Source organism: Heptranchias perlo, chromosome 14 (genome assembly GCF_035084215.1).
Source record: "Heptranchias perlo isolate sHepPer1 chromosome 14, sHepPer1.hap1, whole genome shotgun sequence".
NCBI lineage: Eukaryota > Metazoa > Chordata > Chondrichthyes > Hexanchiformes > Hexanchidae > Heptranchias > Heptranchias perlo.
In genome coordinates this window covers 28,611,911-28,634,723 of record NC_090338.1, presented here as the reverse complement: position 1 = coordinate 28,634,723, position 22,813 = coordinate 28,611,911, and the positions used below count along the sequence as shown (strand labels likewise).

General features: G+C 40.0%; 1 protein-coding gene across 1 annotated transcript in view; it reads left to right on the top strand.

Annotated features, from left to right (window-relative positions):
* LOC137332094 (follistatin-related protein 5-like) overlaps window positions 1–22,813 on the top strand; it is a 499,413-nt gene that overhangs the window by 454,334 nt on the left and 22,266 nt on the right. The window contains exons 9-14 of the mRNA XM_067995811.1: window positions 697–858; window positions 4,265–4,399; window positions 12,152–12,178; window positions 17,379–17,497; window positions 18,374–18,523; window positions 19,377–19,484. Of these exons, the coding sequence (XP_067851912.1) occupies window positions 697–858; window positions 4,265–4,399; window positions 12,152–12,178; window positions 17,379–17,497; window positions 18,374–18,523; window positions 19,377–19,484 (701 nt within the window). The remainder of the gene's footprint in view (window positions 1–696; window positions 859–4,264; window positions 4,400–12,151; window positions 12,179–17,378; window positions 17,498–18,373; window positions 18,524–19,376; window positions 19,485–22,813) is intronic.

The following is a 22,813-nucleotide window of genomic DNA, read 5'->3' as shown; positions in this document are numbered from 1 at the left end:
TGTTTTAAACCCTGCCCAATTTTACTTTCCATTGAAGTCAACAGAAAGTAACATAATTCGAGGTGTAAAATGGGCATAGATCTAATCCCATCAGTTTCTTGCTGGGCGGGTTAGATTATAATTACCCCCTAGTTTTTTTTTAAATTTCCCTATTTGTTACACCAGAATCCAAAGTTAAAAGGACAATGTTCTAATCAATTCTGTCACTCAGTGCCTTACTTTTGCGTTTCTGGTGAATATCACACAACAGCATTAAAGATGACAATTCACTATAGCATAGCAGAACCACATATTTATATGGAAATTTTATTGAAGAATATATTGGAATTAGTCCAAAATGTATAACTTTTTCTTTCAAATTTATTGGTTGGCATAGTAATCAGAAAAGGCAATAAAGAACTTTGCAGCATAGATTAACGAAGAATTAAGTTCAGGTAATTTTTATTGGACACCATCAACTTGTTGTTCAGTCTGACTCCATGTATAATATGTGAGGCAGTTCTTCAGTTCCCATACTATTTCTAATTTAATTGTCTTTATAATTAGTATCTGTAATGTCTCACATGCATAGCATAATGTCTTCTGTAAAAAATATTGCATTATCTTTATGTAATGATGTGAGATCTGTCATCATCTGTTGCTTTTATTCTGATCTAGGATATTCACTGAAGAATTCTCTTATTTCTGTGTTTTTAGTCCCTCCAGTGATCAGAGTCTACCCAGAGAGCCAGGCACAAGAGCCTGGTGTGACTGCCAGCTTGAAGTGCCATGCTGATGGAATCCCCAACCCCAAAATTACCTGGCTGAAGAATGGTCTAGACATTACTTCAACATTACCTAACCAACTTGTGCTGCTAGGTAGCATATAATTCCATTGACAGTTTCTGTTTTTGTACATAGTAATGATATTTGCTTTTATATAGCACTTTATCACATCAAAGCTTCACAAAGCATTTCACACGGTGAATTTCTTTTGAAGTTCAGGGACTGATATATAGGTAAATGCAGCAGCCATTCTGCCTTTCTGCACCAGCAAGGTACCACAAGCCGTAGTTAGATTCATGAGCACTAAATCTATTTTGCCATGAATTAATATTTAGATCAACTGGACTGAGAGCATTCAGTCTGCTGAAATGTGATTACTACCTACTATCCACAAATCTGTGCATATAATCAGCCCGACACAAAGGAAACCAGCTTCAGCAGTTGGTTTCATAGTAAGAAGAATTCAGAGGCATGAAATGCATATTAATAGCCATATTTGTGACGCATTGAACCCTTTTGCATTAATACACCCAGCATTCTAACATCAGGACACATGCAGCATCACCTTTAGAAATTTAAAAACAAAGTTTTGACAATGGAAGTGCCCTGTTATGAGTCGTCCATATAGATGGGCCATTGCCATTATCTAAAAGGACATGTGCCCACTGAACCACCAACTAATTGGATGCATGTACATTGAACCATCGTGTAAAAGGACATGGGCCCACTAAACAACCACTTAAAAGGACAAATACCTACTGGAGCATCGTCTACAAGGCCACATGCATAATGAACTGTCACCTAAAAAAAAACCTAAATTACAACTAAAAGGCAACTAACTTTGCAAACCATCTCAGTGCCAAATTAAAGCATAAAGCAGGCAAGCTGTTGCATGGGCAACAACATAATATTGTCAGTGCTTAGAGGGATCAACAGGTCTAAATCCAATCTGGTTTGAACTGAACCAAATAGAGTATTCTGATTTTTTAAAATTCAATTTGGTCCAGTTTGAATTAGTTCTTCAGACTGGATGTTTGTTCGTATTATAAACGGGCCACACTTCCTTGGATATAAGAAGAGCAATATTTCGACACATTAGGAAGGTATTCTTATATATCCAAGTATCCTATAGTAATGTTAGTTTTGTAATATTTGTAATGTTTCATATATTTTGCTTCTCAATTAAAGCTGCAGTATCCTGTGAATGCCATGTTTAAAAAATCAAACACGTGTAGCTTGGGTGTTACGGTAACTTAGCACTATGTGGGAATGGATTCAAATCCAGCCCAGACTTGGAGATGAAGAATTCCTATAGGCTATAAGGGGCCTTTGTGAAGTGAATCTGAAGCAGTCTCAGCCTAGTTCCTAAAGGATAGGCTTCACAGCACTAAATTCTCAGTCTCACTCATTGTGGTAACAAAGCTGGCTAGTGTGGATAATGGAAATGTCATACTGGTACAGTGGGGTGCTTTTCTAAGTCTGGGCTTAAGGGAAAAATAAGGGCACCTTAACCCCCCCTCCCCGTACCTAACCCCTACTACATTGGGATGGCTAGATACTGATGATGGGTGGCAAAAGTGGGGAAATATTTTGTTTCCCAGCAGTGAAAACGTCACATTGTTAAGCACAAAATGTCTTCAAAAATATTAAGGGAAAGGGGAATATAAACACCTGGCTGTTAGAGTGAAGAAGAGTATTGGAGCACAAACTGAACCTTTGATCTCTTCTTCACCATGCAATTGGGAGTAGGGTGGTAGGGAGAGATGCTGAATGGAAATGGTTCCTCCCCTAGAGGGTTCATGGAGAGCAAGGACGCTGGCTCACTGATGTCCCCTTTTTTACAGTCAGCTCAAGAACAACTCTGACATATGTTTAACACCATCTACAAGATGACATCGTGCTTATACAGAGCAACGAGAACATCTGAATCTAAGCTGATCTGCATTGGTTCAAATTCTGAGTTCTTCCAAATCATCTCCCTTGATTGCAATGCATTTTCTGAGAATAGTTTGTGATATGTGCGAATATTAAAGCAGCAGGAATTAGGCAACAAAGTCTTGGTTAAATTAAATAGGATAGCAGAGTAAAATTCAGTGATGCTACATCTTTAAAGATTAGTGTGTGTATTTTCTGATATTCATCTGAGTTCAGGGTAGTATAAACTGTATTCTCTACAAAAATATTGAATTGAGGTTTGTCTGATGTAACAGTGCATCAGTGCTTCATCATTCAGTGCACAAAACAGCAAGTTCACAAAAGTTCCCCAGTTTCAATCAGGGGAGGCCAAAAAACAGATCCCAGAGGCACCCCAAATCACCCATCATGCACCTCCCAGTGGTTAGCTTAAGAGCAAAACATAACCAAGACATCCACCCTTTCACAGTATAGACAAAGGTGTATGGTGTGGAGAGTATTAAAGGAGCAAAATGAAAAAGAAAACATATTTCTAAAGTAGAAATGGTTACTGATCAACAGCACATCAAAGGGAATTGCACTAGAACCCACTGAGGTGTATTTTGGTTAATAAATACGGAATTTGTGTATTCCTGATTTTTAAGGGCAAGTCTTAACATTATGAGCTCCTTGTAAAAATCAAACCACTATAAAGAATGATGACAAGCTTGAACATATTTGATTTTTCTCTTTGTATTGATTTAAAACTATATATTATTGGCCAGAAAATCCTAATGGCAATTGAGGGAACTGTCTTAGTGGATTAATGAGTTCTGACAATGTAAGGAGCTGAATTAATATTAATTGACATCATCATTAACCCAGCATGTTTCAGCATCAGCTAAGCGTGCCAACTCAGTTCCTTTGTATCACTGGTGTCAGCAACTCCTCTAAATATATCTGCCAATAATATCATCAACACATGCACTTCAAACAAAAAGAAAGGGCAGAAATGAAAAAAAAATGGATGTCAAAGGTGATTCCAATTCTTTTTAACTCATTGATTTTTAAAAGATGATCTGAGTGTGAGACTCCCACTTTTAAAGGCAATATCTCAAATTTAAAATTCTCATCCTTGTGTTCAAATCTCTCCATGGCCTGGCCCCTCCCTATCTCTGTAACCTCCTCCAGCCCTACAACCCACTGAGATCTCTGCGCTTCTCCAATTCTTACCTCTTGCACATCCCCAATTTTAATCGCTCCACCATTGACGGCTGTGCCTTCAGCTGCCTAGGGCCTAAGGTCTTGAATTCCCTCCCTAAACCTCTCTGCCTCTCTACCTCTCTCCTCATTTAAGACAGTCCTTAAAACCTAACTCTTTGACAAAGCTTTTGGTCACCTGTCCTAATATCTCCTTATGTGGCTTGGTGTCAAATTTTGTTTGATAATCACTCCCGTGAAGCGCATTGGGACATTTTACTATGTTAAAGGTGCTATATAAATGCAAGTTGTTGTTATGTCTAAATTTCTGAATGGTGACTATCAATGCAGAATTACTTTGTTTTGTGCATTTTTGTTTGTTTGTTTGTGTTCCACGTTTCTACAGCAAATGGAGGTGAAATTCACATTAACAGTGTGCGTTACGAAGACACAGGGGCATATACTTGCATTGCGAAAAATGATGCAGGAGTTGACGAAGATATCTCATCTCTTTTTGTCGAGGATTCAGCTCGAAAGACTCGTATGTCTAAAATGCATTAAACCACTTGTTATTATTGAACTTTCTCCGAAGCTTATTTGGTGCAAGAAAGAGATTGAAATAACACCTATTCTTGATCATATCGAAAGTTACCATGAGGGGACTAAGTGTCACAGTGAGTTAGAACACTATCCTTTCTAGCAGCCTAGATTGACCAGATGAAAGTCTTCTGTCTCTGCCAACTATCTGAAATGAGTTTAGGGCAGTTCCTCAGAGCATGAGTCTACAGCACTAATTGGTATAAAATTAAAGTTGTCAGTCCTAATCGGAGAGAACTTAAGATGACTTATATAGGAATAGCACAGTGGTGTAGGCAGGATTTGTTTTCAGAGGTGTTTGGATATGAGCTTGCCAGAACAAACAAAATTACTTTAAAGGTCTATTTTTCAAATATGAATTTCACAATAAAGTTTAAATAGAAACATTATTACTTCCATTAATCTAACAAAGAATATGAAAAGAAAAGACAGCTTTGTCAGACTAAAGTTCTGTAGCACGAAGTCCTGGTTTCCAACTCCATAACCTCTCCATACAGAGACCACCTACTTCCTCCTCCATAACTCACCTCCCTCCGCCTGCCTCAGCCATCCAGGGTCAGCCTCATTTTAACAACAAAAATAACACATGCATTTATATAGCACCTTTAATGTAGAAAAATGTCCCAGGTTTTACAGAGGTGTAACAAAAAGGGATAACGAGCCAAAGGAGGGGATATTAGGAAGGGTGAGCAAGAGCTTGGTCAAAGAGGTGGGTTTTAAGCAGGGTCGTAAAGAAGGACAGGAAGCTGAAAAGACAGAGTGGTTTAGGGAGGGAAATCCAGAGCGTGGGGCCCAGAAAGCTGAAGGCACAGCCGCCACTGGTGGGGTGAAGAGAGGTGCGGACAAGAGGCTAGAGTCGGAGGACGGAGGGGAAATTATCGACTTCTGCCTGAAGCGTTAGTTGTGCACTCAGCCAGCTCCTATGCTGCATGTTGTTATTAAAATGAGGCTGACCCTGAACGACCCAGCTGGGTCAACACCCATCAAATTGGGCAGGTGGCTATCTTGCTGCGTCCACCTCCTGCCAGGTTTGCAGAAAAATCCAAAAACAGGAGCTGACATTGTTCAAATCAAATGAAGAGAAAATTCTACCTCATAATTAAAGCAAAGTGCAGTTATGTTTTTATGTATTGTGTAATCTCTCTGTATATTGCTTTGTGTTCTTGCTGCCTGTTATGCCTGAAGGCTTTTCATTTAATTTTAGCTGCAGTAGAATTTAAATTAAGAGTGTTTTATGAGACATGTTATTATATGCCTTACAGCTTCCAAGTGGTCAAACGGAGGTAGTCATTCTTTGTCACTCCCTTAATTTTGTCTGAACTAAAAATTTTCCATTGCAGTATTTTTAGGCAGTTGCTGGAACGATGTAATTGATTGTGTGTCAGTTTTACTTAATCAATAGCCCTTAATAGTGGTTGGAGAGTGTAGCAGGTTCTTGATGAACTATGACAAAAAAATTCTCACTTTTAAACGTCTTGATAAGTGACAAATAAGTTGATTCATTCAGCAGATCAGCTAAAAAAGTCCATATCTGGTAATGCTGCAAATGACTTTTAAGGGCCCACTGTCACCTCCACCTCCGATAGAGAAGTCACACATCATTTTCATAAAGATTTTCATGACAGTTATTGCATATGCAAGGAGCACAATAACACTTTCATGATACAGTGATCCATCTCAATTATATTTATGCAATGTACCGTGTGCTTTGTAAACAATGAAAAAATTCCTTCTGGAAGTACGGCCTTAAAAACAATCATCAGGATCACCTTCATTAAAAAAAAACAAAGTATGTCTTTAAAGGAGAAGAATACCTGGGGACGAGGGTATTTTCAATCTAAAGGTTTCCTCCATATTAAAAAGAAACCTTTAAAAAATTCAGCATTTTTCTACCCAGAGATGAGAAATCCCCCATTTTCCTCATGGGGACACTGCCTACTAAGGATCACCACGGCAGCTGAAATCCTTCCTGTACTAAACTTATTGGGGTTGAGTTTCTGCTTGTTTCCGATAGTTGTATCAACACAATCCGGAATCGGCTGAACCAGTGCAAAAGATCATGGAATTTTAAACGTAAGTCAGTTACGCCCAAAACCACTTACGTTCATATATTCTGCAATCTTTTATGCTGGTTTAAGATTCAATCCACCGGATCAGGCCCCGCCCACAAAACCGACCACGCTCCCAGGTCGTCATTGCAAGATTCCACCAATTGCGCTGGTTCAGGAAGGCTATTCAAATTGAGCTAATTTTCTTAGGCGCATAGGCATTAGTAGGCACGCTTTAAAAGTTTTTTCATAACAAAAATATTTAATTTACTAAGAAACTGACCAGTGTACACAAATGAACATAAGAACGTAAGAAATAGGAGCAGGAGTAGGACATACGGCCCCTCGAGCCTGCTCCGCCATTCAATAAGGTCATGGCTGATCTTCTACCTCAACTCCACTTTCCTTCCAATCCCCATATCCCTCGATTCCCTCAGTATCCAAAAATCTATCGATCTCAATCTTGAATATACTCAACTGAGCATCCACAGCCCTCCGGGGTAGAGAATTCCAAAGATTCACAACCCTCTGAGTGAAGAAATTTCTCCTCACCTCTGTCCTAAATGGCTGACCTCCTAATTTGAGACTATGACCCCTAGTTCTAGACTATCCAACCGGAGAAACAGCCTCTCAGCATCTACCCTGTCAAGCCCTCTAAGAATTTCACACATTTCAATGAAATCACCTCGCATTCTTCTAAACTCCAGAGAAGTTTACTCAATCCCTCCTCATAGGTCAACCTTCTCATCCCAGGAATCAATCCAGTGAACCTCCATTGCACCACCTCTAATGCAAGTATATCTTTCCTTAGGTAAGGGGGCCAAAACTGTACACAGTACTCCAGGTGTGGTCTCACCAAAGCCCTATATAATTTTAGCAAGCCCTCCTTATTCTTATACTCCAACCCCCTTGCAATAAAGGCTAACATACCAATTGTCGTTTTAATTGCTTGTTGTACCTGCATGTTAACTTTCTGTGATTCGTGTGCAAGGACACCCAAATCCCTCTGACTACCAATATTTCTTAGTCTCTCACCTTTTAAAAAATATTCTGCTTTTCTATTCTTCCTACCAAAGTGGATAACTTCACATTTCCCCACAATATACTCCATCTGCCACCTTCTCGCCCACTCCTTTAACCTGTCTCTATCCCTTTGTAGCCTCTTTGTGTCCTCATCACAGCTTACTTTCCCACCTAGCTTTGTATCATCAGCAAACTTGGATACATTACATTTGCTCTCCTCATCTAAGTCATTGATATATTATAAACAGCTTAGGCCCAATCACTGATCCTTGCGGTACCCCACTAGTTACAACCTGCCAACCCGAAAATGACCCGTTTATTCCTACTCTCTGTTTTCTGCTATTAACCATTCCTCAATCCATGTTAATATATTACTCCCAATCACATGAGCCCTAATCTTGTGTAACAACCTCTTGTGTGGCACCTTATCGAATGCCTTTTGAAAATCCAAATATACTATGTCCACTGGTTCCCCCTTATCGACTCTGTTAGTTACACTCTCAAAAAAACTCTAATAGATTTGTCAAACACGATTTCCCTTTCATAAAACCGTGTTGGCTCTGCCTAATCAGATTATGATTTTCTAAGTAGTAAATGGTTCAGTATTTTTTTAAGTCCTTTTCAGTGATTTTACATTAAGTTAGTCACAGGTGGAGGACTGGACACACTTATTAAAAATGCATATTTTTTTGTGATAGACCCATTTTCAGCTGTATTAATAAAACTGGACCAGCTTACCACTCTTAAATACATCAATGAATATTTTTTAAGGGAATTAAATAAAAATAAACAATTACACCCTATGTTTGTGATTATGCAAATGATTTTTATCAGAAACTTAGACTGTAACCTAACCAGCGCAATTTCAAGCGCATTTCGGGCACAATTTCCCAATTGCGCTCAAAGCGGAAACTCTACCCTATTGGTTACATCAGAGCATTTGGATTTGTACAAGGAACTTAGAGGATGCCAATCTCCACACAACATAATGACAGCCAGCCAAAGATGGACCTGCTGTGTATGTTACCTGATTGGGATTCTTCGCTAGGAAGACTTGATGTGGTAGCTCTCCAGTAAATGACTTTCTAGCTAGGATAAAAAGAGCTACTTCCCTGCAGGCTAGGGACATTCTAAACAATGCTTTTGTTTCAGTGTTCAACTGTGCGTACTTTATATTTCCTGTTCTTTTCAATCATCAGTGGAATTTTTTTGATAACATTTTTTTGTTGAAATAGGCAACATTAGGTATTGTGTAGCACAGTTACAGTGAGCAGAGAGAGACTTTCATTCCGTCAGTCTGGGCTGAATTTCAACCTAGGTTCCAGAGTGACAGGACAGTGTGCATCACCCAGTTCCCATCTCTTTTTGATTTTTGTGAATATTTTCTTGCTTGCTCCATATCCTTAAAAGGGCACCGTCTTCATGAAAAAGTGTTTTGCAAGCTTTAAGAAAGAAGGACCAGAGAGAATTGTGTATCATTTTCATCATGATATCATCAAGTATAAGTGACAAAATAATATGTTTTGATGTGATACACGTCACCGTGGCTTATACGTACAAACAAGAAAAGATTTTCATAAAGATGATGCCCTTTTTAAAAAAATTATTTTTGTTCCTCTGTGTCTCCCAAGAAAATTACTACTGTGTGATGCCACACTGTAGGAATGGGAAGTTCTTTTCTATGGTATTTCCCCACAGTCTGATAACTCTGCAATCATTAAACTCTGATATAGATTGACATTGGTTCCAATAGTCTAAAGCCAGGCCTCAAACTCCAGGGCACTATATTCATCAATAATTGGCCGAACATTTCATTCCAATAAAATCAAAAGAATATGGCCAATAAAAATCAATTAACTGTAGCTTTATGACAACTTCACATTAATACAATGAACAATTGAGAATGGTTTAAAAGGCTTTAATATCACTGAAGTTTTGGATAATTTCATAAGCTTAAATAGTTGAAACCCTGAAATGAGATTACAACCTTTAAATCACCTTCTTTGCCCCTTATTTTTCATAACATATACTAGAAAGTTCATGGGTAGTTTCTAGAAAACTCATGGGTAGTTTCTGGTCTGCATTGTTTCCACGGCAATGACTGACTTATGATTCAGCAGTAATCTAAACTTCAGTTTGTTAATCATCAGCCGTTTAAGAAGGAACGAAAGTTTAGGGAGAATACTTTTGTTCAAAAAACCTTGACTGATAGAAATACATATGGTACAGTATATGGCAACAAGCATTTGTCAAACTTGTCGCCTCAGAGAGACCTGCCATTTGGGTTCTCCTGCTTTCCTTATTTTACTGGTACAACCCTGTGCTTACCAGAGCAATTCCATTCACACTTCTGCTGTGGCCTGAGAGTAGATCTGGAGTCACGTGACCCCAGGAAACTCACTACTAGCTAAGTATGCAGCATTACCCAACTGGCAATATGCAGCACCCTCCTTTCATAATATTTATAATTAAAGGACAAATGCACCTCCCCTTTAAATAACTTTGTTAACCAATGGTTTAAACACATTGATTTCAAATGAAATAATAAAAAAAATTAAAATTCACAATAATGATCTGATATCTTAGAATCATAGAATGATAAAGCACAGAAGGAGACCATTCGGCTCATCGTGCCTTTGCAGGCTCTTTGAAAGAGCGATCCAATTAGTCCCACTCCCCTGCTCTTTCTCCATAGCCCTGCAAATTTTTCCACTTCAAGCATTTATCCAATTCCCTTTTGAAAGTTCTTATTGAATCTGCTTCCACTACCTTTTCAGGCAGTGCATTCCAGATCATAGCAACTCACTGCGGTAAAAACATTTTTCCTCATGTCACCTCTGGTTCTTTTGCCAATCACCTTAAATCTGTGTCCTCTCGTTACCGACCCTTCTGCCACTGGAAACAGTTTCTCCTTATTTACTCTATCAAAACCGTTAATTATTTTGAACACCTCTGTCAAATCTCCCCTTAACCTTTTCTGCTCTAGGGAGAACAATGCCAGCTTCTCCAGTGTTTCCACATAACTGAAGTCCTGCATCCTTAGTACCATTCTAATAAATCTCCTCTGCACCCTCTCTAAGGCCTTGACATTCTTCCTAAAGTGTGGTGCCCAGAATTGGACAAAATACTCCAGCTGGGGTCTAACCAGGGTTTTATAAAGATTTAACATAACTTCCTTGCTTTTGTACTCTCTGCCTTTATTTATAAAGTCAAGGATCCCATATGCCTTTTTAACAGCCTTCTCAACTTGTCCGGCCACCATCAAAGACTTGTGTATGTACACCCTCAGGTGTCTCTTTTCCTGCATTTAGAAGAGGTCCTCACAGTGCAATCTGGTGGCTGAGGCATTGAACAGTAGGCTCTTTGAAATCTAATTTTCACATTGAAGTTAATGAATCCATTTGCGTTGGCCAACTATCATCTAGAACCATTCGACTTCACTGCCTGAAGACATCTTACATGCTTCAGAATTTTAGTGCAGAGTTTATTGCAGTCTGTGCAAGATGCTTTTTCATTTTTTCCTCTGAGGCCATGTGAAAATGAATATTAGAATGACTTATTTCTATTAAAATTATTTATATGGAAGCATGTTTTCAAAGAGATTTATAAGCTCACACAAGATATTGGAGCATCTCATGTGATTAGAGAGTAGTGAGACATAATTTTATGCATATGATTACCCACACAGTTGGGTTACCCACCTTAGCCATGCTGCTGTGGAGAGGCCATGCACTTCCCTATTGGGTGTGAAGAAGGGAAAATAAGAGGGCAGGTTACCCAGGCTATTTTTGTACAACTCCTATTGACCAGTTACATAACAATATTGACAGAGGCCGAAGAGCAGGTTCCCCACCTTCTTGCCTGTAGTTAATGCATAGCCCAGGAAGATCAAGGAATGGGAAGAAAATAAAAGGACGTTACCTGCAAATTAAAAGAAAATAACTGACAGATTCACTATAAAATATTGTGCGGAAGTACTATAGGGCATCAGGGTATTTTATAAATCATAATGGCATAAAATCAAAATGTTGTACATCATTTGATTTAAAAACAGGCATCAAATACAATCTTGTGCACTGAATTTTACAGTAGCAGCTGGTTTCTAAATACAACTTCTATTGGCCAATCACAGGGGATACCATGACATTTAAAGGTAGATTACAGAGTGTAAATTGCTTTAAATGTAATTTTCAAAGATGATGGTGTATGTACTAGCGCAACACTGCAGGGCAGAGGATGAAAGTTCGATTCCCTCACTTCAATGAGTTCCGATCTAAACCACATCATCAGGATGAGGCAAAATTGGAGGGAGAATTGCCCTCTCTGTGACCATTCTTGGTGTCTCTTGGCAGCCAGTTCAGAGCAACGTTAGCATAGCTGAATTTCCCTTCCCATCTGCTTCCTCCAATCCACGGATGATAAGAAGGGGAATTAAGTAACTTGAGTAAGGGTTTAAAAGCAATCTTAAATGTATTTAAGGTTAAAATTTATCTTATTTTTTAATGAATATATATATAAATATAAACAGCTCTTTGCATGTGTGAATGAACTGAAATTTTTGACATTTTTTTCCCTTTTTTTTAAAAAATTCATTTTCTGGCTTTCTCCAATCTCTGATGCTGCAGTTGCAAACATACTGTGGCGAGAGGAAGGTACTGCAGTGCATTGTTGTGTTGTAGTGATCATGTGCTTGTCCACTGTTTGTAGCACAATTTATTACTTCTAATAACAGGTCCTTCTCCGTGCTGTGCCTCTAAGTCTAGTATTCTCACTACCTCTGAGACAGGCTGTATCTTTCAAGAGCACCATCTGAAATATTACTTGCTCAATTCCGAGTAGATACAAAGAAAATCCAGATTATCTTTGGGTCCACTAACAACTGAACACCTTGCAAGTGAATATTTCTGTTACATGGACAACAACTTAAAATCGGCGATCCGTTCTCTATCTACACAGAATGGGTTCATTCATTACAAATGGATACCGTCTGCAGTATATAAAAAGATTACCAGATACCAGATTGATTCCTGGGATGGCAGGACTGTCGTACAAGGAGAGATTGGGTCGACTAGGCCTCACTAGAGTTTCACTCGAGTTTAGAAGAATGAGAGGGGATCTCATTGAAATGTATAAAATTCTGACAGGGCTAGATAGACTGGATGCAGGGAGGATGTTTCCCCTGGCTGGGGGGGTCCAGAACGAGAGGTCACAGTCTCAGGATACGGGGTAGGACATTTAGGACTGAGATGAGGAGAAATTTCTTCACTCAGAGGGTGGTGAACCTGTGGAATTCTCTGCCACAGAAGGCTCTGGAGGCCAAGTCACTGAATATATTTAAGAAGGAGCTAGATAGATTTCTAGACACGGAAGGCATCAAGGGGTATGGGGAGAGATCGGGAATATGGTATTGAGATAGAGGATCAGCCATGATCATATTGAATGGTGGAGCAGGCGCGAAGGGCCAAATGGCCTACTGCTGCTCCTATTTTCTATGTTTCTATTATAGTAGTCTTTTTATGGGGGAGGAGCCACATGTATTTTTTTCATAATGTCATATGCAAGTGACACAGTAATCAGTTTCAGCCCTATTAATGACATCACATTGTGCGTTTGTGAACAAACAAAAGATTTGCCAAATTCTTCAGTGACAATTTCCATTTAATTGAATACCATTTGTGCTTAGGTTGCCATGTTTACAGCCCAGATAGTGCTGTGGTCACCTACTGAATGGCATTTGTCTCCAAACATACAAAATCAGAGCAAATGGAAACAAATATCCAGCTTCCAAGTATGGTCTCTGATCTGTACTATTAACTGATCTCAGCCAGAGCAGCAATGGGACTTGTGCAATTGGCTCAATGGCCCAAGCTAGTCAAGGAAAAAAAATCAAGCAGGGCTTCTAATCCAACTTATTAACCAGTGCCCTCTTTTGGAAAGCGTTTGCAAGTAGGGGTCAGGTTAAACTGTAATGCCGTTCCCATGGCAAACAGCATTCTGTCTTAGCTCATACAAAAAAATGGACTCTTAAGTGAGATAACAGAGGTCTACCAGCATCCATGGAATTGTATACCAGCATGGATTACCACCTTCAGGAAAGGAGGAGAGAAAAGAGGAGGATACAATTAATATTCATCAGAAACACAGTACATCTTGGACAATCATGTTACTATTAAGACCAGGGAGAAACTAATCCAGAATATTATTAATATTGTACTGTAAAATGCAAAGAACCAAATGAATAATGGAAATGAGCATTAATCAGCCACATGAATATGGAAATAGGCATTAATTGGCTGTAGTAATGTTTAAAGTCCATATGTTGTCGCTGAGAGTGATGGCCAGACACCAAAATTATGGTAACAGCTTGGAATGAGTGTCCCTCTATGAAGTGGATTATATCTGTGAAATCAAAGTTGAGAGCTGAATCAAAAATTTTCCATGGTCTTTATGATAATGATTTAATACTTTTATCTTCCATTTTGAATTTATTCTTGCTCTCAAATGGTTCCTACACCATTCCCCTCCTGAGAGTTTGGGTGAGTGACCTACTGCCGAGCCTTGGCTAACACTGCATTTGAGCTAGCCACTAAGAGCTGCACAAGAAAAGTCCCCAGTGTCTGCCTTCCAACTGTTCTTCCTCTCCCTGTGGAGAAAATGGTCTCTGCTTGACAATTCTCTTGACAATGTGACTTAAGTCTGGGGAATTGCCATGTGGTGAATCCTGGGCACAAATCCATTTCCTAGCACTCTGTCCCATTACCCACAATTAAGTGAAATGTTGATATCAAACCTCTAAGACCCTGGCCTTGAAAACAATGTGCCTCTGACCTGTGATAATTTAACATTTATCTTACACTGAGGCAGGACAGTAGTGGGACATCGGTAATTCCTAGTCTCATCTGGCAAGAGAATAATGGGTTTCCCAAGAGGTGGGTGGGAATGTTAGAAGGAAAGTCACACACAGACCCATCTGTGCACCTTCTAGTGCCTGATTTTACAATGACTAAGGTAAAGGCCTGGAAACAGACTGTTTTCCATTTTTGACTACCAACGGTACGTTCCACAGAGAGAACAGGGAAATGCAGAAGCCAGCTGAATAAAGAAGGGCTCTAACCCTTACAAAATAAGAAAAATCAATTTTTGACTTGCTGTTAAAATTGAAAGAAAGGGAGTGATAACAAAATCTATGTTTCATAAGAAGACTTTAATTTTAAGTGAAGAATCTTCATGTATTTCTTAATTTTTCACCCTTCTCCGTTCTCTCCTTATGGTGGCAAATCAATGTTGAGTATAATTTAATGGGCAGAGGTGCCCTTCCAGTACCTTGGCCAAACAGTCATCCTACATGTATAAACCTGAATAGCAGCAGAAGGCTAGTTTACCATGGCAGGAATCACAGTCAGACCTTACCTTGCCCTCAGATGATATCCACACATACCAGTTTACAGCAGGATAGGTAACCTTGGGCTATTTTTTTCATCAGGGACCAATGACAGAATGGCCAACTGTTACTCCCTGACTGCCATCATGGATGAGATCAGCTAACCACTTACCTCCTAAATCAGGGGGCAGTTGTACTCATAAACTCTTATCTAATTATTTCTATCCTGTTGCATTTTAAGTTCCTCAAAGAGTTTGGTTTTATTGGATTTCCAAATTTTCTGTTGATTGGGACAATGACTAGTGATCTTGCTTTAATGTCTGGGTGCATGATATGCTGGCTGAAGATTTATTTGGCAAAATCAAAGAATCTGTCAAACAAATCGAGATAAAATTTGTAGATTAAAAAAAATGCTTCTGTCACTTACATCTTAACAAGTCATTGCAGAAACTAACCTCTGAAATAAATCAACATTTATTGTGGCAGACATGAATTCTTGGGTTTTCTGGCTTCATGTACACTAAAGTTGTGGGTAAATTGTAGGATTTTTGATAGCCTAAGATTTCTTTTCAGCAAATGTTGATAAACCATTTAAAAATATGAGCTACATGAATTTTCATATTTATCAATTGGCAACTGACGAAATACTATCACTGTATATTATGCAGTCTATATATGTATATATAAATACAATCTGAATATGTTATACAATAACACAGCCTGAATATATTGTATAACAGTCAATATATATATATATAACACAATCCATATATATTACATGATATCAGTATACATTGCTCAATAATAGTTCATAAACATTACATAAATCAGTAAATAGTTAAATATTAAAATATATATTACATGTTATATATTGCAATATATATTACATTTAACAAAGTATATTTTATATAATAGTTAATATATACAGTATTATAAAAGTCAGTATATGTTATATACATTTCATCTAATAACAGTCCATATATATTGTACAATAAAGTCCTTAAATGCTGCATATAATAAAGTATGCTTTATATATAAGCTATATGTTTAAGACTGATTAAACTTAATAATTACCCATCTTTCCTTCCTCCCCCCCACCATGAAAGATGAATTCCAAAATTATGGCTAAGCTGGATAAAACCTGGAGAAGTCAGTATTAGAATAATGCTTCCTGTCTGCAAAGCATGCAGCTACTTGTTCTGTTAATGCAGGGATAGCTTCATCTTCTCTCCTAACTGATGAGCCGCAATCATGTAGAGGGCACCTTTGGTCAACTGTGTCGTATACAGGCAGCTGAACAATTTTGCACTGGGGAGGAGGGGCCGAGGCTGCAGCTATAATGATGCATATCAACTCCTGTTAGCAATTACTCCATGAAGCTATTTACTTCAAGCGTTATATTTTTTGACTCAAGTTTCAAGAACTGAAGTTCAGAAGAATGAGAGGTGATCTCATTGAAAAGTATAAAATTCTTAGAGCACTTGACAGGGTAGATGCTGAGAGGCCGTTTCCCCTGGCTAGAGAGTCTAGAACTAGGGGTCATAGTCTCAAGATAAAGGGTGGGCCATTTAGGACCAAGATGAGGAAAAATTACTTCACTCAGAGGGTTGTGAATCTTTGGAATTCCCCTCCCCAGAGGGCTGTAGATGCTCAATCGTTGAGTATATGCAAGCCTGAGATCAATGGATATTTGGACACTAAGTGAATCAAGGGATAGGGGGATAGGGTGGGAAAGTGGATTTGAGATAGAAGATCAGCCATGACCTTGTTGAATGGTGGAGCAGGCTCGATGGGCCGTATGGCCTACTCTTGCTCCTTTTCCTTATGTTCTTATGTTGTTAATTTGCTTACAGCTGATTTCATGCTCTTATTTGACTAAATTCGAAAAAAAATAAAACCCCAAATCTGCAGGCCTAACTATATAATAAATAATCCTGTAAATAAAGGGCTACTTTTTACAATTTAGGTCTCCCAATGGAGAGCTGTGCGTGACAGAAGGGCATAGCAGGAATTTGGGATCGAGAGGTCCTTGTAGATTTGTAAATATTATACACTTAGATTTTTAAAACTGTAAAAGGGTTAAATTTTGTCTGTCAATAATACAAAACAAAATGCTCCTAGAGCCTGTCATTGAGGTATTGTGGGCGTGTTAATGTTATACTTTGAGAATGCACTGATGGAAAATGACCCTATTGCATTTTTTTCACAAATTCACTGAATGCAGTTGTTTTAATGCCTTTCTGATGCCAAGCAAGACTTGTCATAGAAAGTTGTTAAACTGACAAAACACATCTGCGTGATTTTCTTTTTCTTCGGAGGCTGCATTTCCAGTGCCTTCAACATTGCTTTTCCTTTTTTTTCACGATTTTTAAAATTGTTTCAGAACTTTAAAAATAATATATTTTTTAAATCGCAATATTTTTTTTTACAAAGTGTGTGCAAATGAAGCATTTTTGTGTTTTGTCTTCAAGGACTAAGTGTTGGAAATATGTTCTATGTATTCTCTGATGATGGAATCACAATAATTCAGCCCACAGGATGTGAGATTCAAAGACAGATCAAAGCCAGTGACAGGATCATTGCAAGCTTTGTAAGTTTTAAATATTTCTACACTTTTTTTCCTTTTAACACCTTAATGTTGGATCTTTGCATTTCCCTGTTGGGAGACAAATGTAAGTTTAAACAATGAGAGTTAAGTTTGAATATTTCATTAACGCCATCTGAAGTTCAAGGTGTGTTAATGCTTCAAAGCATAGTCCTAAATACTTGGGGGTGAATTTCCGCAGGGGTCTTCTGCCAAAGTTAAGGTAGGCAAGTGGGAGAACCCCATGGAAACTCTCCCCCTTGTTCTTAATACATCAAACAAAATGACTTAAGCAATTCTAAAGTTAAATAAAATCTAACTGATATGTTTCTGCACATCATAGCCCAAAATATACTCATGCATGTACTAGGTGACTCAGACTGAAATGTTTCAGAGTAAAATGTTGTTGATGCAATGGTTTAGAATACTATTCCTTAAATTGCTGAGACCTGGCTCTATCCCAGACTGATGGGATGTAACTTTTTCTCTGCCTGCTGCAAATGTTCTAACTTAAATGAGATTAGGTCCAAAGTAAAAATTACCCCAACCTGGACTTGCATGTTCCTAAATGTCAGCTTGGTTGACACAGTGAGCTGAATGGGGTCAGTAGCCTTTTGACTATTGTATCATGCTTGGCTAGCATCTGATGATTTATCAGTTCTCTCCTTTATTCCAATATAGAACAAGTATGTTTAGTTTCAATGGTCTTGTATGTTTATCAGGTTTCTGTCTCTTACTACAGTATGCCATCCATATGATCAGATTCTATTGATACTATAGTCTGCAGTATTTACAAATAAACACAGATCTGAATTAAAAACCTGGGCTGATCAAGGCCTAATGACCATGGCTGTACATCTCAAACATTATCCTTCTTTACAGGAAGAGATTTGTCCCTGCGGCGAAGGGGAAACCATTCCACATTGTGTCTGGGCCTCTGCTGTCAACATCAGAGATAAGTACATCTATGTCTCCCAACCCACGCAGAGCCGAGTTCTTATCATTGACATTCCATCTCAGAAAGTCTTACAGGTAACTTTAATTAATGTATTAGATAATAGTTTTTTTTTAAAGTGGGTATAGGGGTTAAACATGCCTTAAACCTCTGGAGCATGAGTTTGAATCCAATTCAGACTGAAAGTATGAAAATCTCTCCTCTGAATGTTGTAATAATCCAATGTCAAATTGGTTTGGGAAGCCTTACTCATAGTAGATGGCCCACACCACAACATTGCTCTTTAACTGGCAATAATTGGCAATCTGACTCAGAGAGACCATAAGGGTGTTGTGGGAAATAAAAATGTCACATTAGTGTGGGAGGGAACACACTCTTTTAAGGTTGGGACTGAGTAGAGGGACTGAATACTTTCTATATAACTTGTACTATAAGGAGTGTTTGGTGCTAAAACTGCTGCAAAAAGTGCAAACAGTTCCAAATCTATTGGCATCTAAACCTCTATGGGTGAAAAAATAGGTACAATTTATAAAGGCAGAAAATTAATTGTTGAGGGCCATGATAGCAGAATGCCCTATTAGAGCAAAGCACTTCCATTGTTTCTGCAACTTGAGGCATGAAGTTGTGGCAATTTTATATTGCAAACGATAACAAAAATGACTTGAATTCAGAAAATTTCAGAATATATCTTTATTTTAAGATAATCTTTAATTCATGTAAAGATTTTGAAAAGTTTGGTACAAACCATTATAGTGAAACTTTGGTTTATTTTGTCTTAGCTCTTTACAGAACTTTTTATGTTGTGGTGTTTACATGACTGAAATGCAGTTACAGACCACCTCAAAATGGATATCATGCTGTCCAAATATTTACATGGCGAATAATCCCTTACTAACATTTTAATAGCCTCTCACTGTAATTCCTTCACAGGATGTGCCGACAGATCCTGTGCCAGTGAAATTGCAATATGATAAGTCACATGACCAAGTTTGGATCCTTAGCTGGGGAGATGTGAAGAAAAGCAATCCTACTCTGCAGGTATGTGAGAATTAATATATTTTCCTTGACTGAAGAATAGAAAAAATGGAGGCCACCTATTTGAAATTAATAATTTCCAAAGTAAGCAAGTACTATTTAAAGGTAGGAAAGTCTTTAATGCTTCCTAATCAATATACACAAATGCATCTCCAGGGCCTTGTTCACGGGCAAAATTAAAAATTGCATTCCTTTGTGTCATTTTATGTCGGCTCGTTTACTAGTCTCTTAATTATTTCTTCAACCCCACCATCCCTTCACTTTTACTGATTCACTGGGGTTAACTTCAACCTAACCTATCCTGAGGGAAACTGGTGGGATTGGATCTGACGCCCGTTTTACATTCTGCTCGATTTTACTTTCTATCTGCCAATCTTCAGCTCCCAAACTCTCTCTACATCTCCAGGCGTACAACTTCCAAACTCTTTAGATGCCTTGACCTTACAATTCCCAATCCCAGGCTTCCAAATCTATTCCATCTGTGCCCCAAGCCTCCAGCTCCTGACACTCCCTCCTTCCCTCCCTCTCTCTCTCTTTCCTCACCCTCTATGGCCTGCAGATTACAACCAATCTCTCTTACCCCACCCCCCGCCTTCACCTCTATCCTGACAAATGCCTATCGACAGGCTGCCAGATGGCTGACTGCTGGTGGTTTGCCTATAACTGGCAGTTAGCTGTTGGTGATTCACTGCGGACTGCCTGTTCATAAATGGTTGCGGATTGGCTGGTGATGGCAAGCTGAGAGCTGGTAGCTTTTTAAAAATTTTTTATTCATTCACGGGATGTGGGCGTCGCTGGCAAGGCCGGCATTTATTGCCCATCCCTAATTGCCCTCGAGAAGGTGGTGGTGAGCCGCCTTCTTGAACCGCTGCAGTCCATGTGGTGACGGTTCTCCCACAGTGCTGTTAGGAAGGGAGTTCCAGGATTTTGACCCAGCGACAATGAAGGAACGGCGATATATTTCCAAGTCGGGATGGTGTGTGACTTGGAGGGGAACGTGCAGGTGGTGTTGTTCCCATGCGCCTGCTGCCCTTGTCCTTCTAGGTGGTAGAGGTCGCGGGTTTGGGAGGTGCTGTCGAAGAAGCCTTGGCGAGTTGCTGCAGTGCATCCTGTGGATGGTGCACACTGCAGCCACAGTGCGCCGGTGGTGAAGGGAGTGAATGTTTAGGGTGGTGGATGGGGTGCCAATCAAGCGGGCTGCTTTATCTTGGATGGTGTCGAGCTTCTTGAGTGTTGTTGGAGCTGCACTCATCCAGGCAAGTGGAGAGTATTCCATCACACTCCTGACTTGTGCCTTGTAGATGGTGGAAAGGCTTTGGGGAGTCAGGAGGTGAGTCACTCGCCGCAGAATACCCAGCCTCTGACCTGCTCTCGTAGCCACAGTATTTATATGGCTGGTCCAGTTAAGTTTCTGGTCAATGGTGACCCCCAGGATGTTGATGGTGGGGGATTCGGCGATGGTAATGCCGTTGAATGTCAAGGGGAGGTGGTTAGACTCTCTCTTATTGGAGATGGTCATTGCCTGGCACTTATCTGGCGCGAATGTTACTTGCCACTTATGAGCCCAAGCCTGGATGTTGTCCAGGTCTTGCTGCATGCAGGCTCGGACTGCTTCATTATCTGAGGGGTTGCGAATGGAACTGAACACTGTGCAGTCATCAGCGAACATCCCCATTTCTGACCTTATGATGGAGGGAAGGTCATTGATGAAGCAGCTGAAGATGGTTGGGCCTAGGACACTGCCCTGAGGAACTCCTGCAGCAATGCCCTGGGGCTGAGATGATTGGCCTCCAACAACCACTACCATCTTCCTTTGTGCTAGGTATGACTCCAGCCACTGGAGAGTTTTCCCCCTGATTCCCATTGACTTCAATTTTACTAGGGCTCCTTGGTGCCACACTCGGTCAAATGCTGCCTTGATGTCAAGGGCAGTCACTCTCACCTCACCTCTGGAATTCAGCTCTTTTGTCCATGTTTGGACCAAGGCTGTAATGAGGTCTGGAGCCGAGTGGTCCTGGCGGAACCCAAACTGAGCATCGGTGAGCAGGTTATTGGTGAGTAAGTGCCGCTTGATAGCACTGTCGACGACACCTTCCATCACTTTGCTGATGATTGAGAGTAGACTGATGGGGCGGTAATTGGCCGGATTGGATTTGTCCTGCTTTTTGTGGACAGGACATACCTGGGCAATTTTCCACATTGTCGGGTGGATGCCAGTGTTGTAGCTGTACTGGAACAGCTTGGCTAGAGGCGCAGCTAGTTCTGAAGCACAAGTCTTCAGCACTACAGCTGGGATGTTGTCGGGGCCCATAGCCTTTGCTGTATCCAGTGCACTCAGCCGTTTCTTGATATCACGTGGAGTGAATCGAATTGGCCGAAGACTGGCTTCCGTGATGGTGGGGATATCGGGAGGAGGCTGAGATGGATTATCCACTCGGCACTTCTGGCTGAAGATGGTTGCAAACGCTTCAGCCTTGTCTTTTGCACTCACGTGCTGGACTCCGCCATCATTGAGAATGGGGAGTCCAGCACGTGAGAAGGTGGTGGTGAGCCGCCTTCTTGAACCGCTGGTTACCTAGAATTACATAGAATGTAATGTTCATGCTCCACACGAGCCTCCTCCCTACTTCATCTAACCCTATCACATATCATTCTATTCCTTTCTCCCTCATGTGTTTATCTTGCTTCCCCTTAAATGCACCTATGCTAGTTGCCTCAACTATTCCCTGTGGTAGCAGGTTCCACATTCTAACCACTCTCTGGGTAAAAAAGTTTCTCCTGAATTCCCAATTGGATTTATTAGTGAATATCTTATATTTATGGCCCCTAGTTCTGGTCTCCCCCGCAAGTGAAAACATCTTCTCTATGTCTATCTTGTCAAACCCTTTCATAATCTTAAAGACCTCCATCAGGTCACCCCTCAGTCTTCGCTTTTCTAGAGAAAAGAGCCCCAGCCTGCTCAATCTTTCCTGAAAGGTATTACCTCTCAGTTCTGGTATCATGCAGTGTGTGCCATCTGCAAGATACACTGCAGCAACTCACCAAGGCTTCTTCGACAGCACCTCCGAAACCCACAACCTCTACCACCTAGAAAGACAAGGGCAGCAGTTGCATGGGAGCACCACCACCTGCATGCTCCTCTCCAAGTCACACACCATCCTGACTTGGAAATATATCGCCGTTCCTTTATTGTCACTGGGTCAAAATCCTGGAACTCCCTACCTAATAGCTCTGTGGGAGAACCGTCACCAAACGGACTGCAGCGCTTCACGAAGGCAGATCACCACCACCTTCTCAAGGGCAGTTAGGGATGGGCAATAAATGCTGGCCTT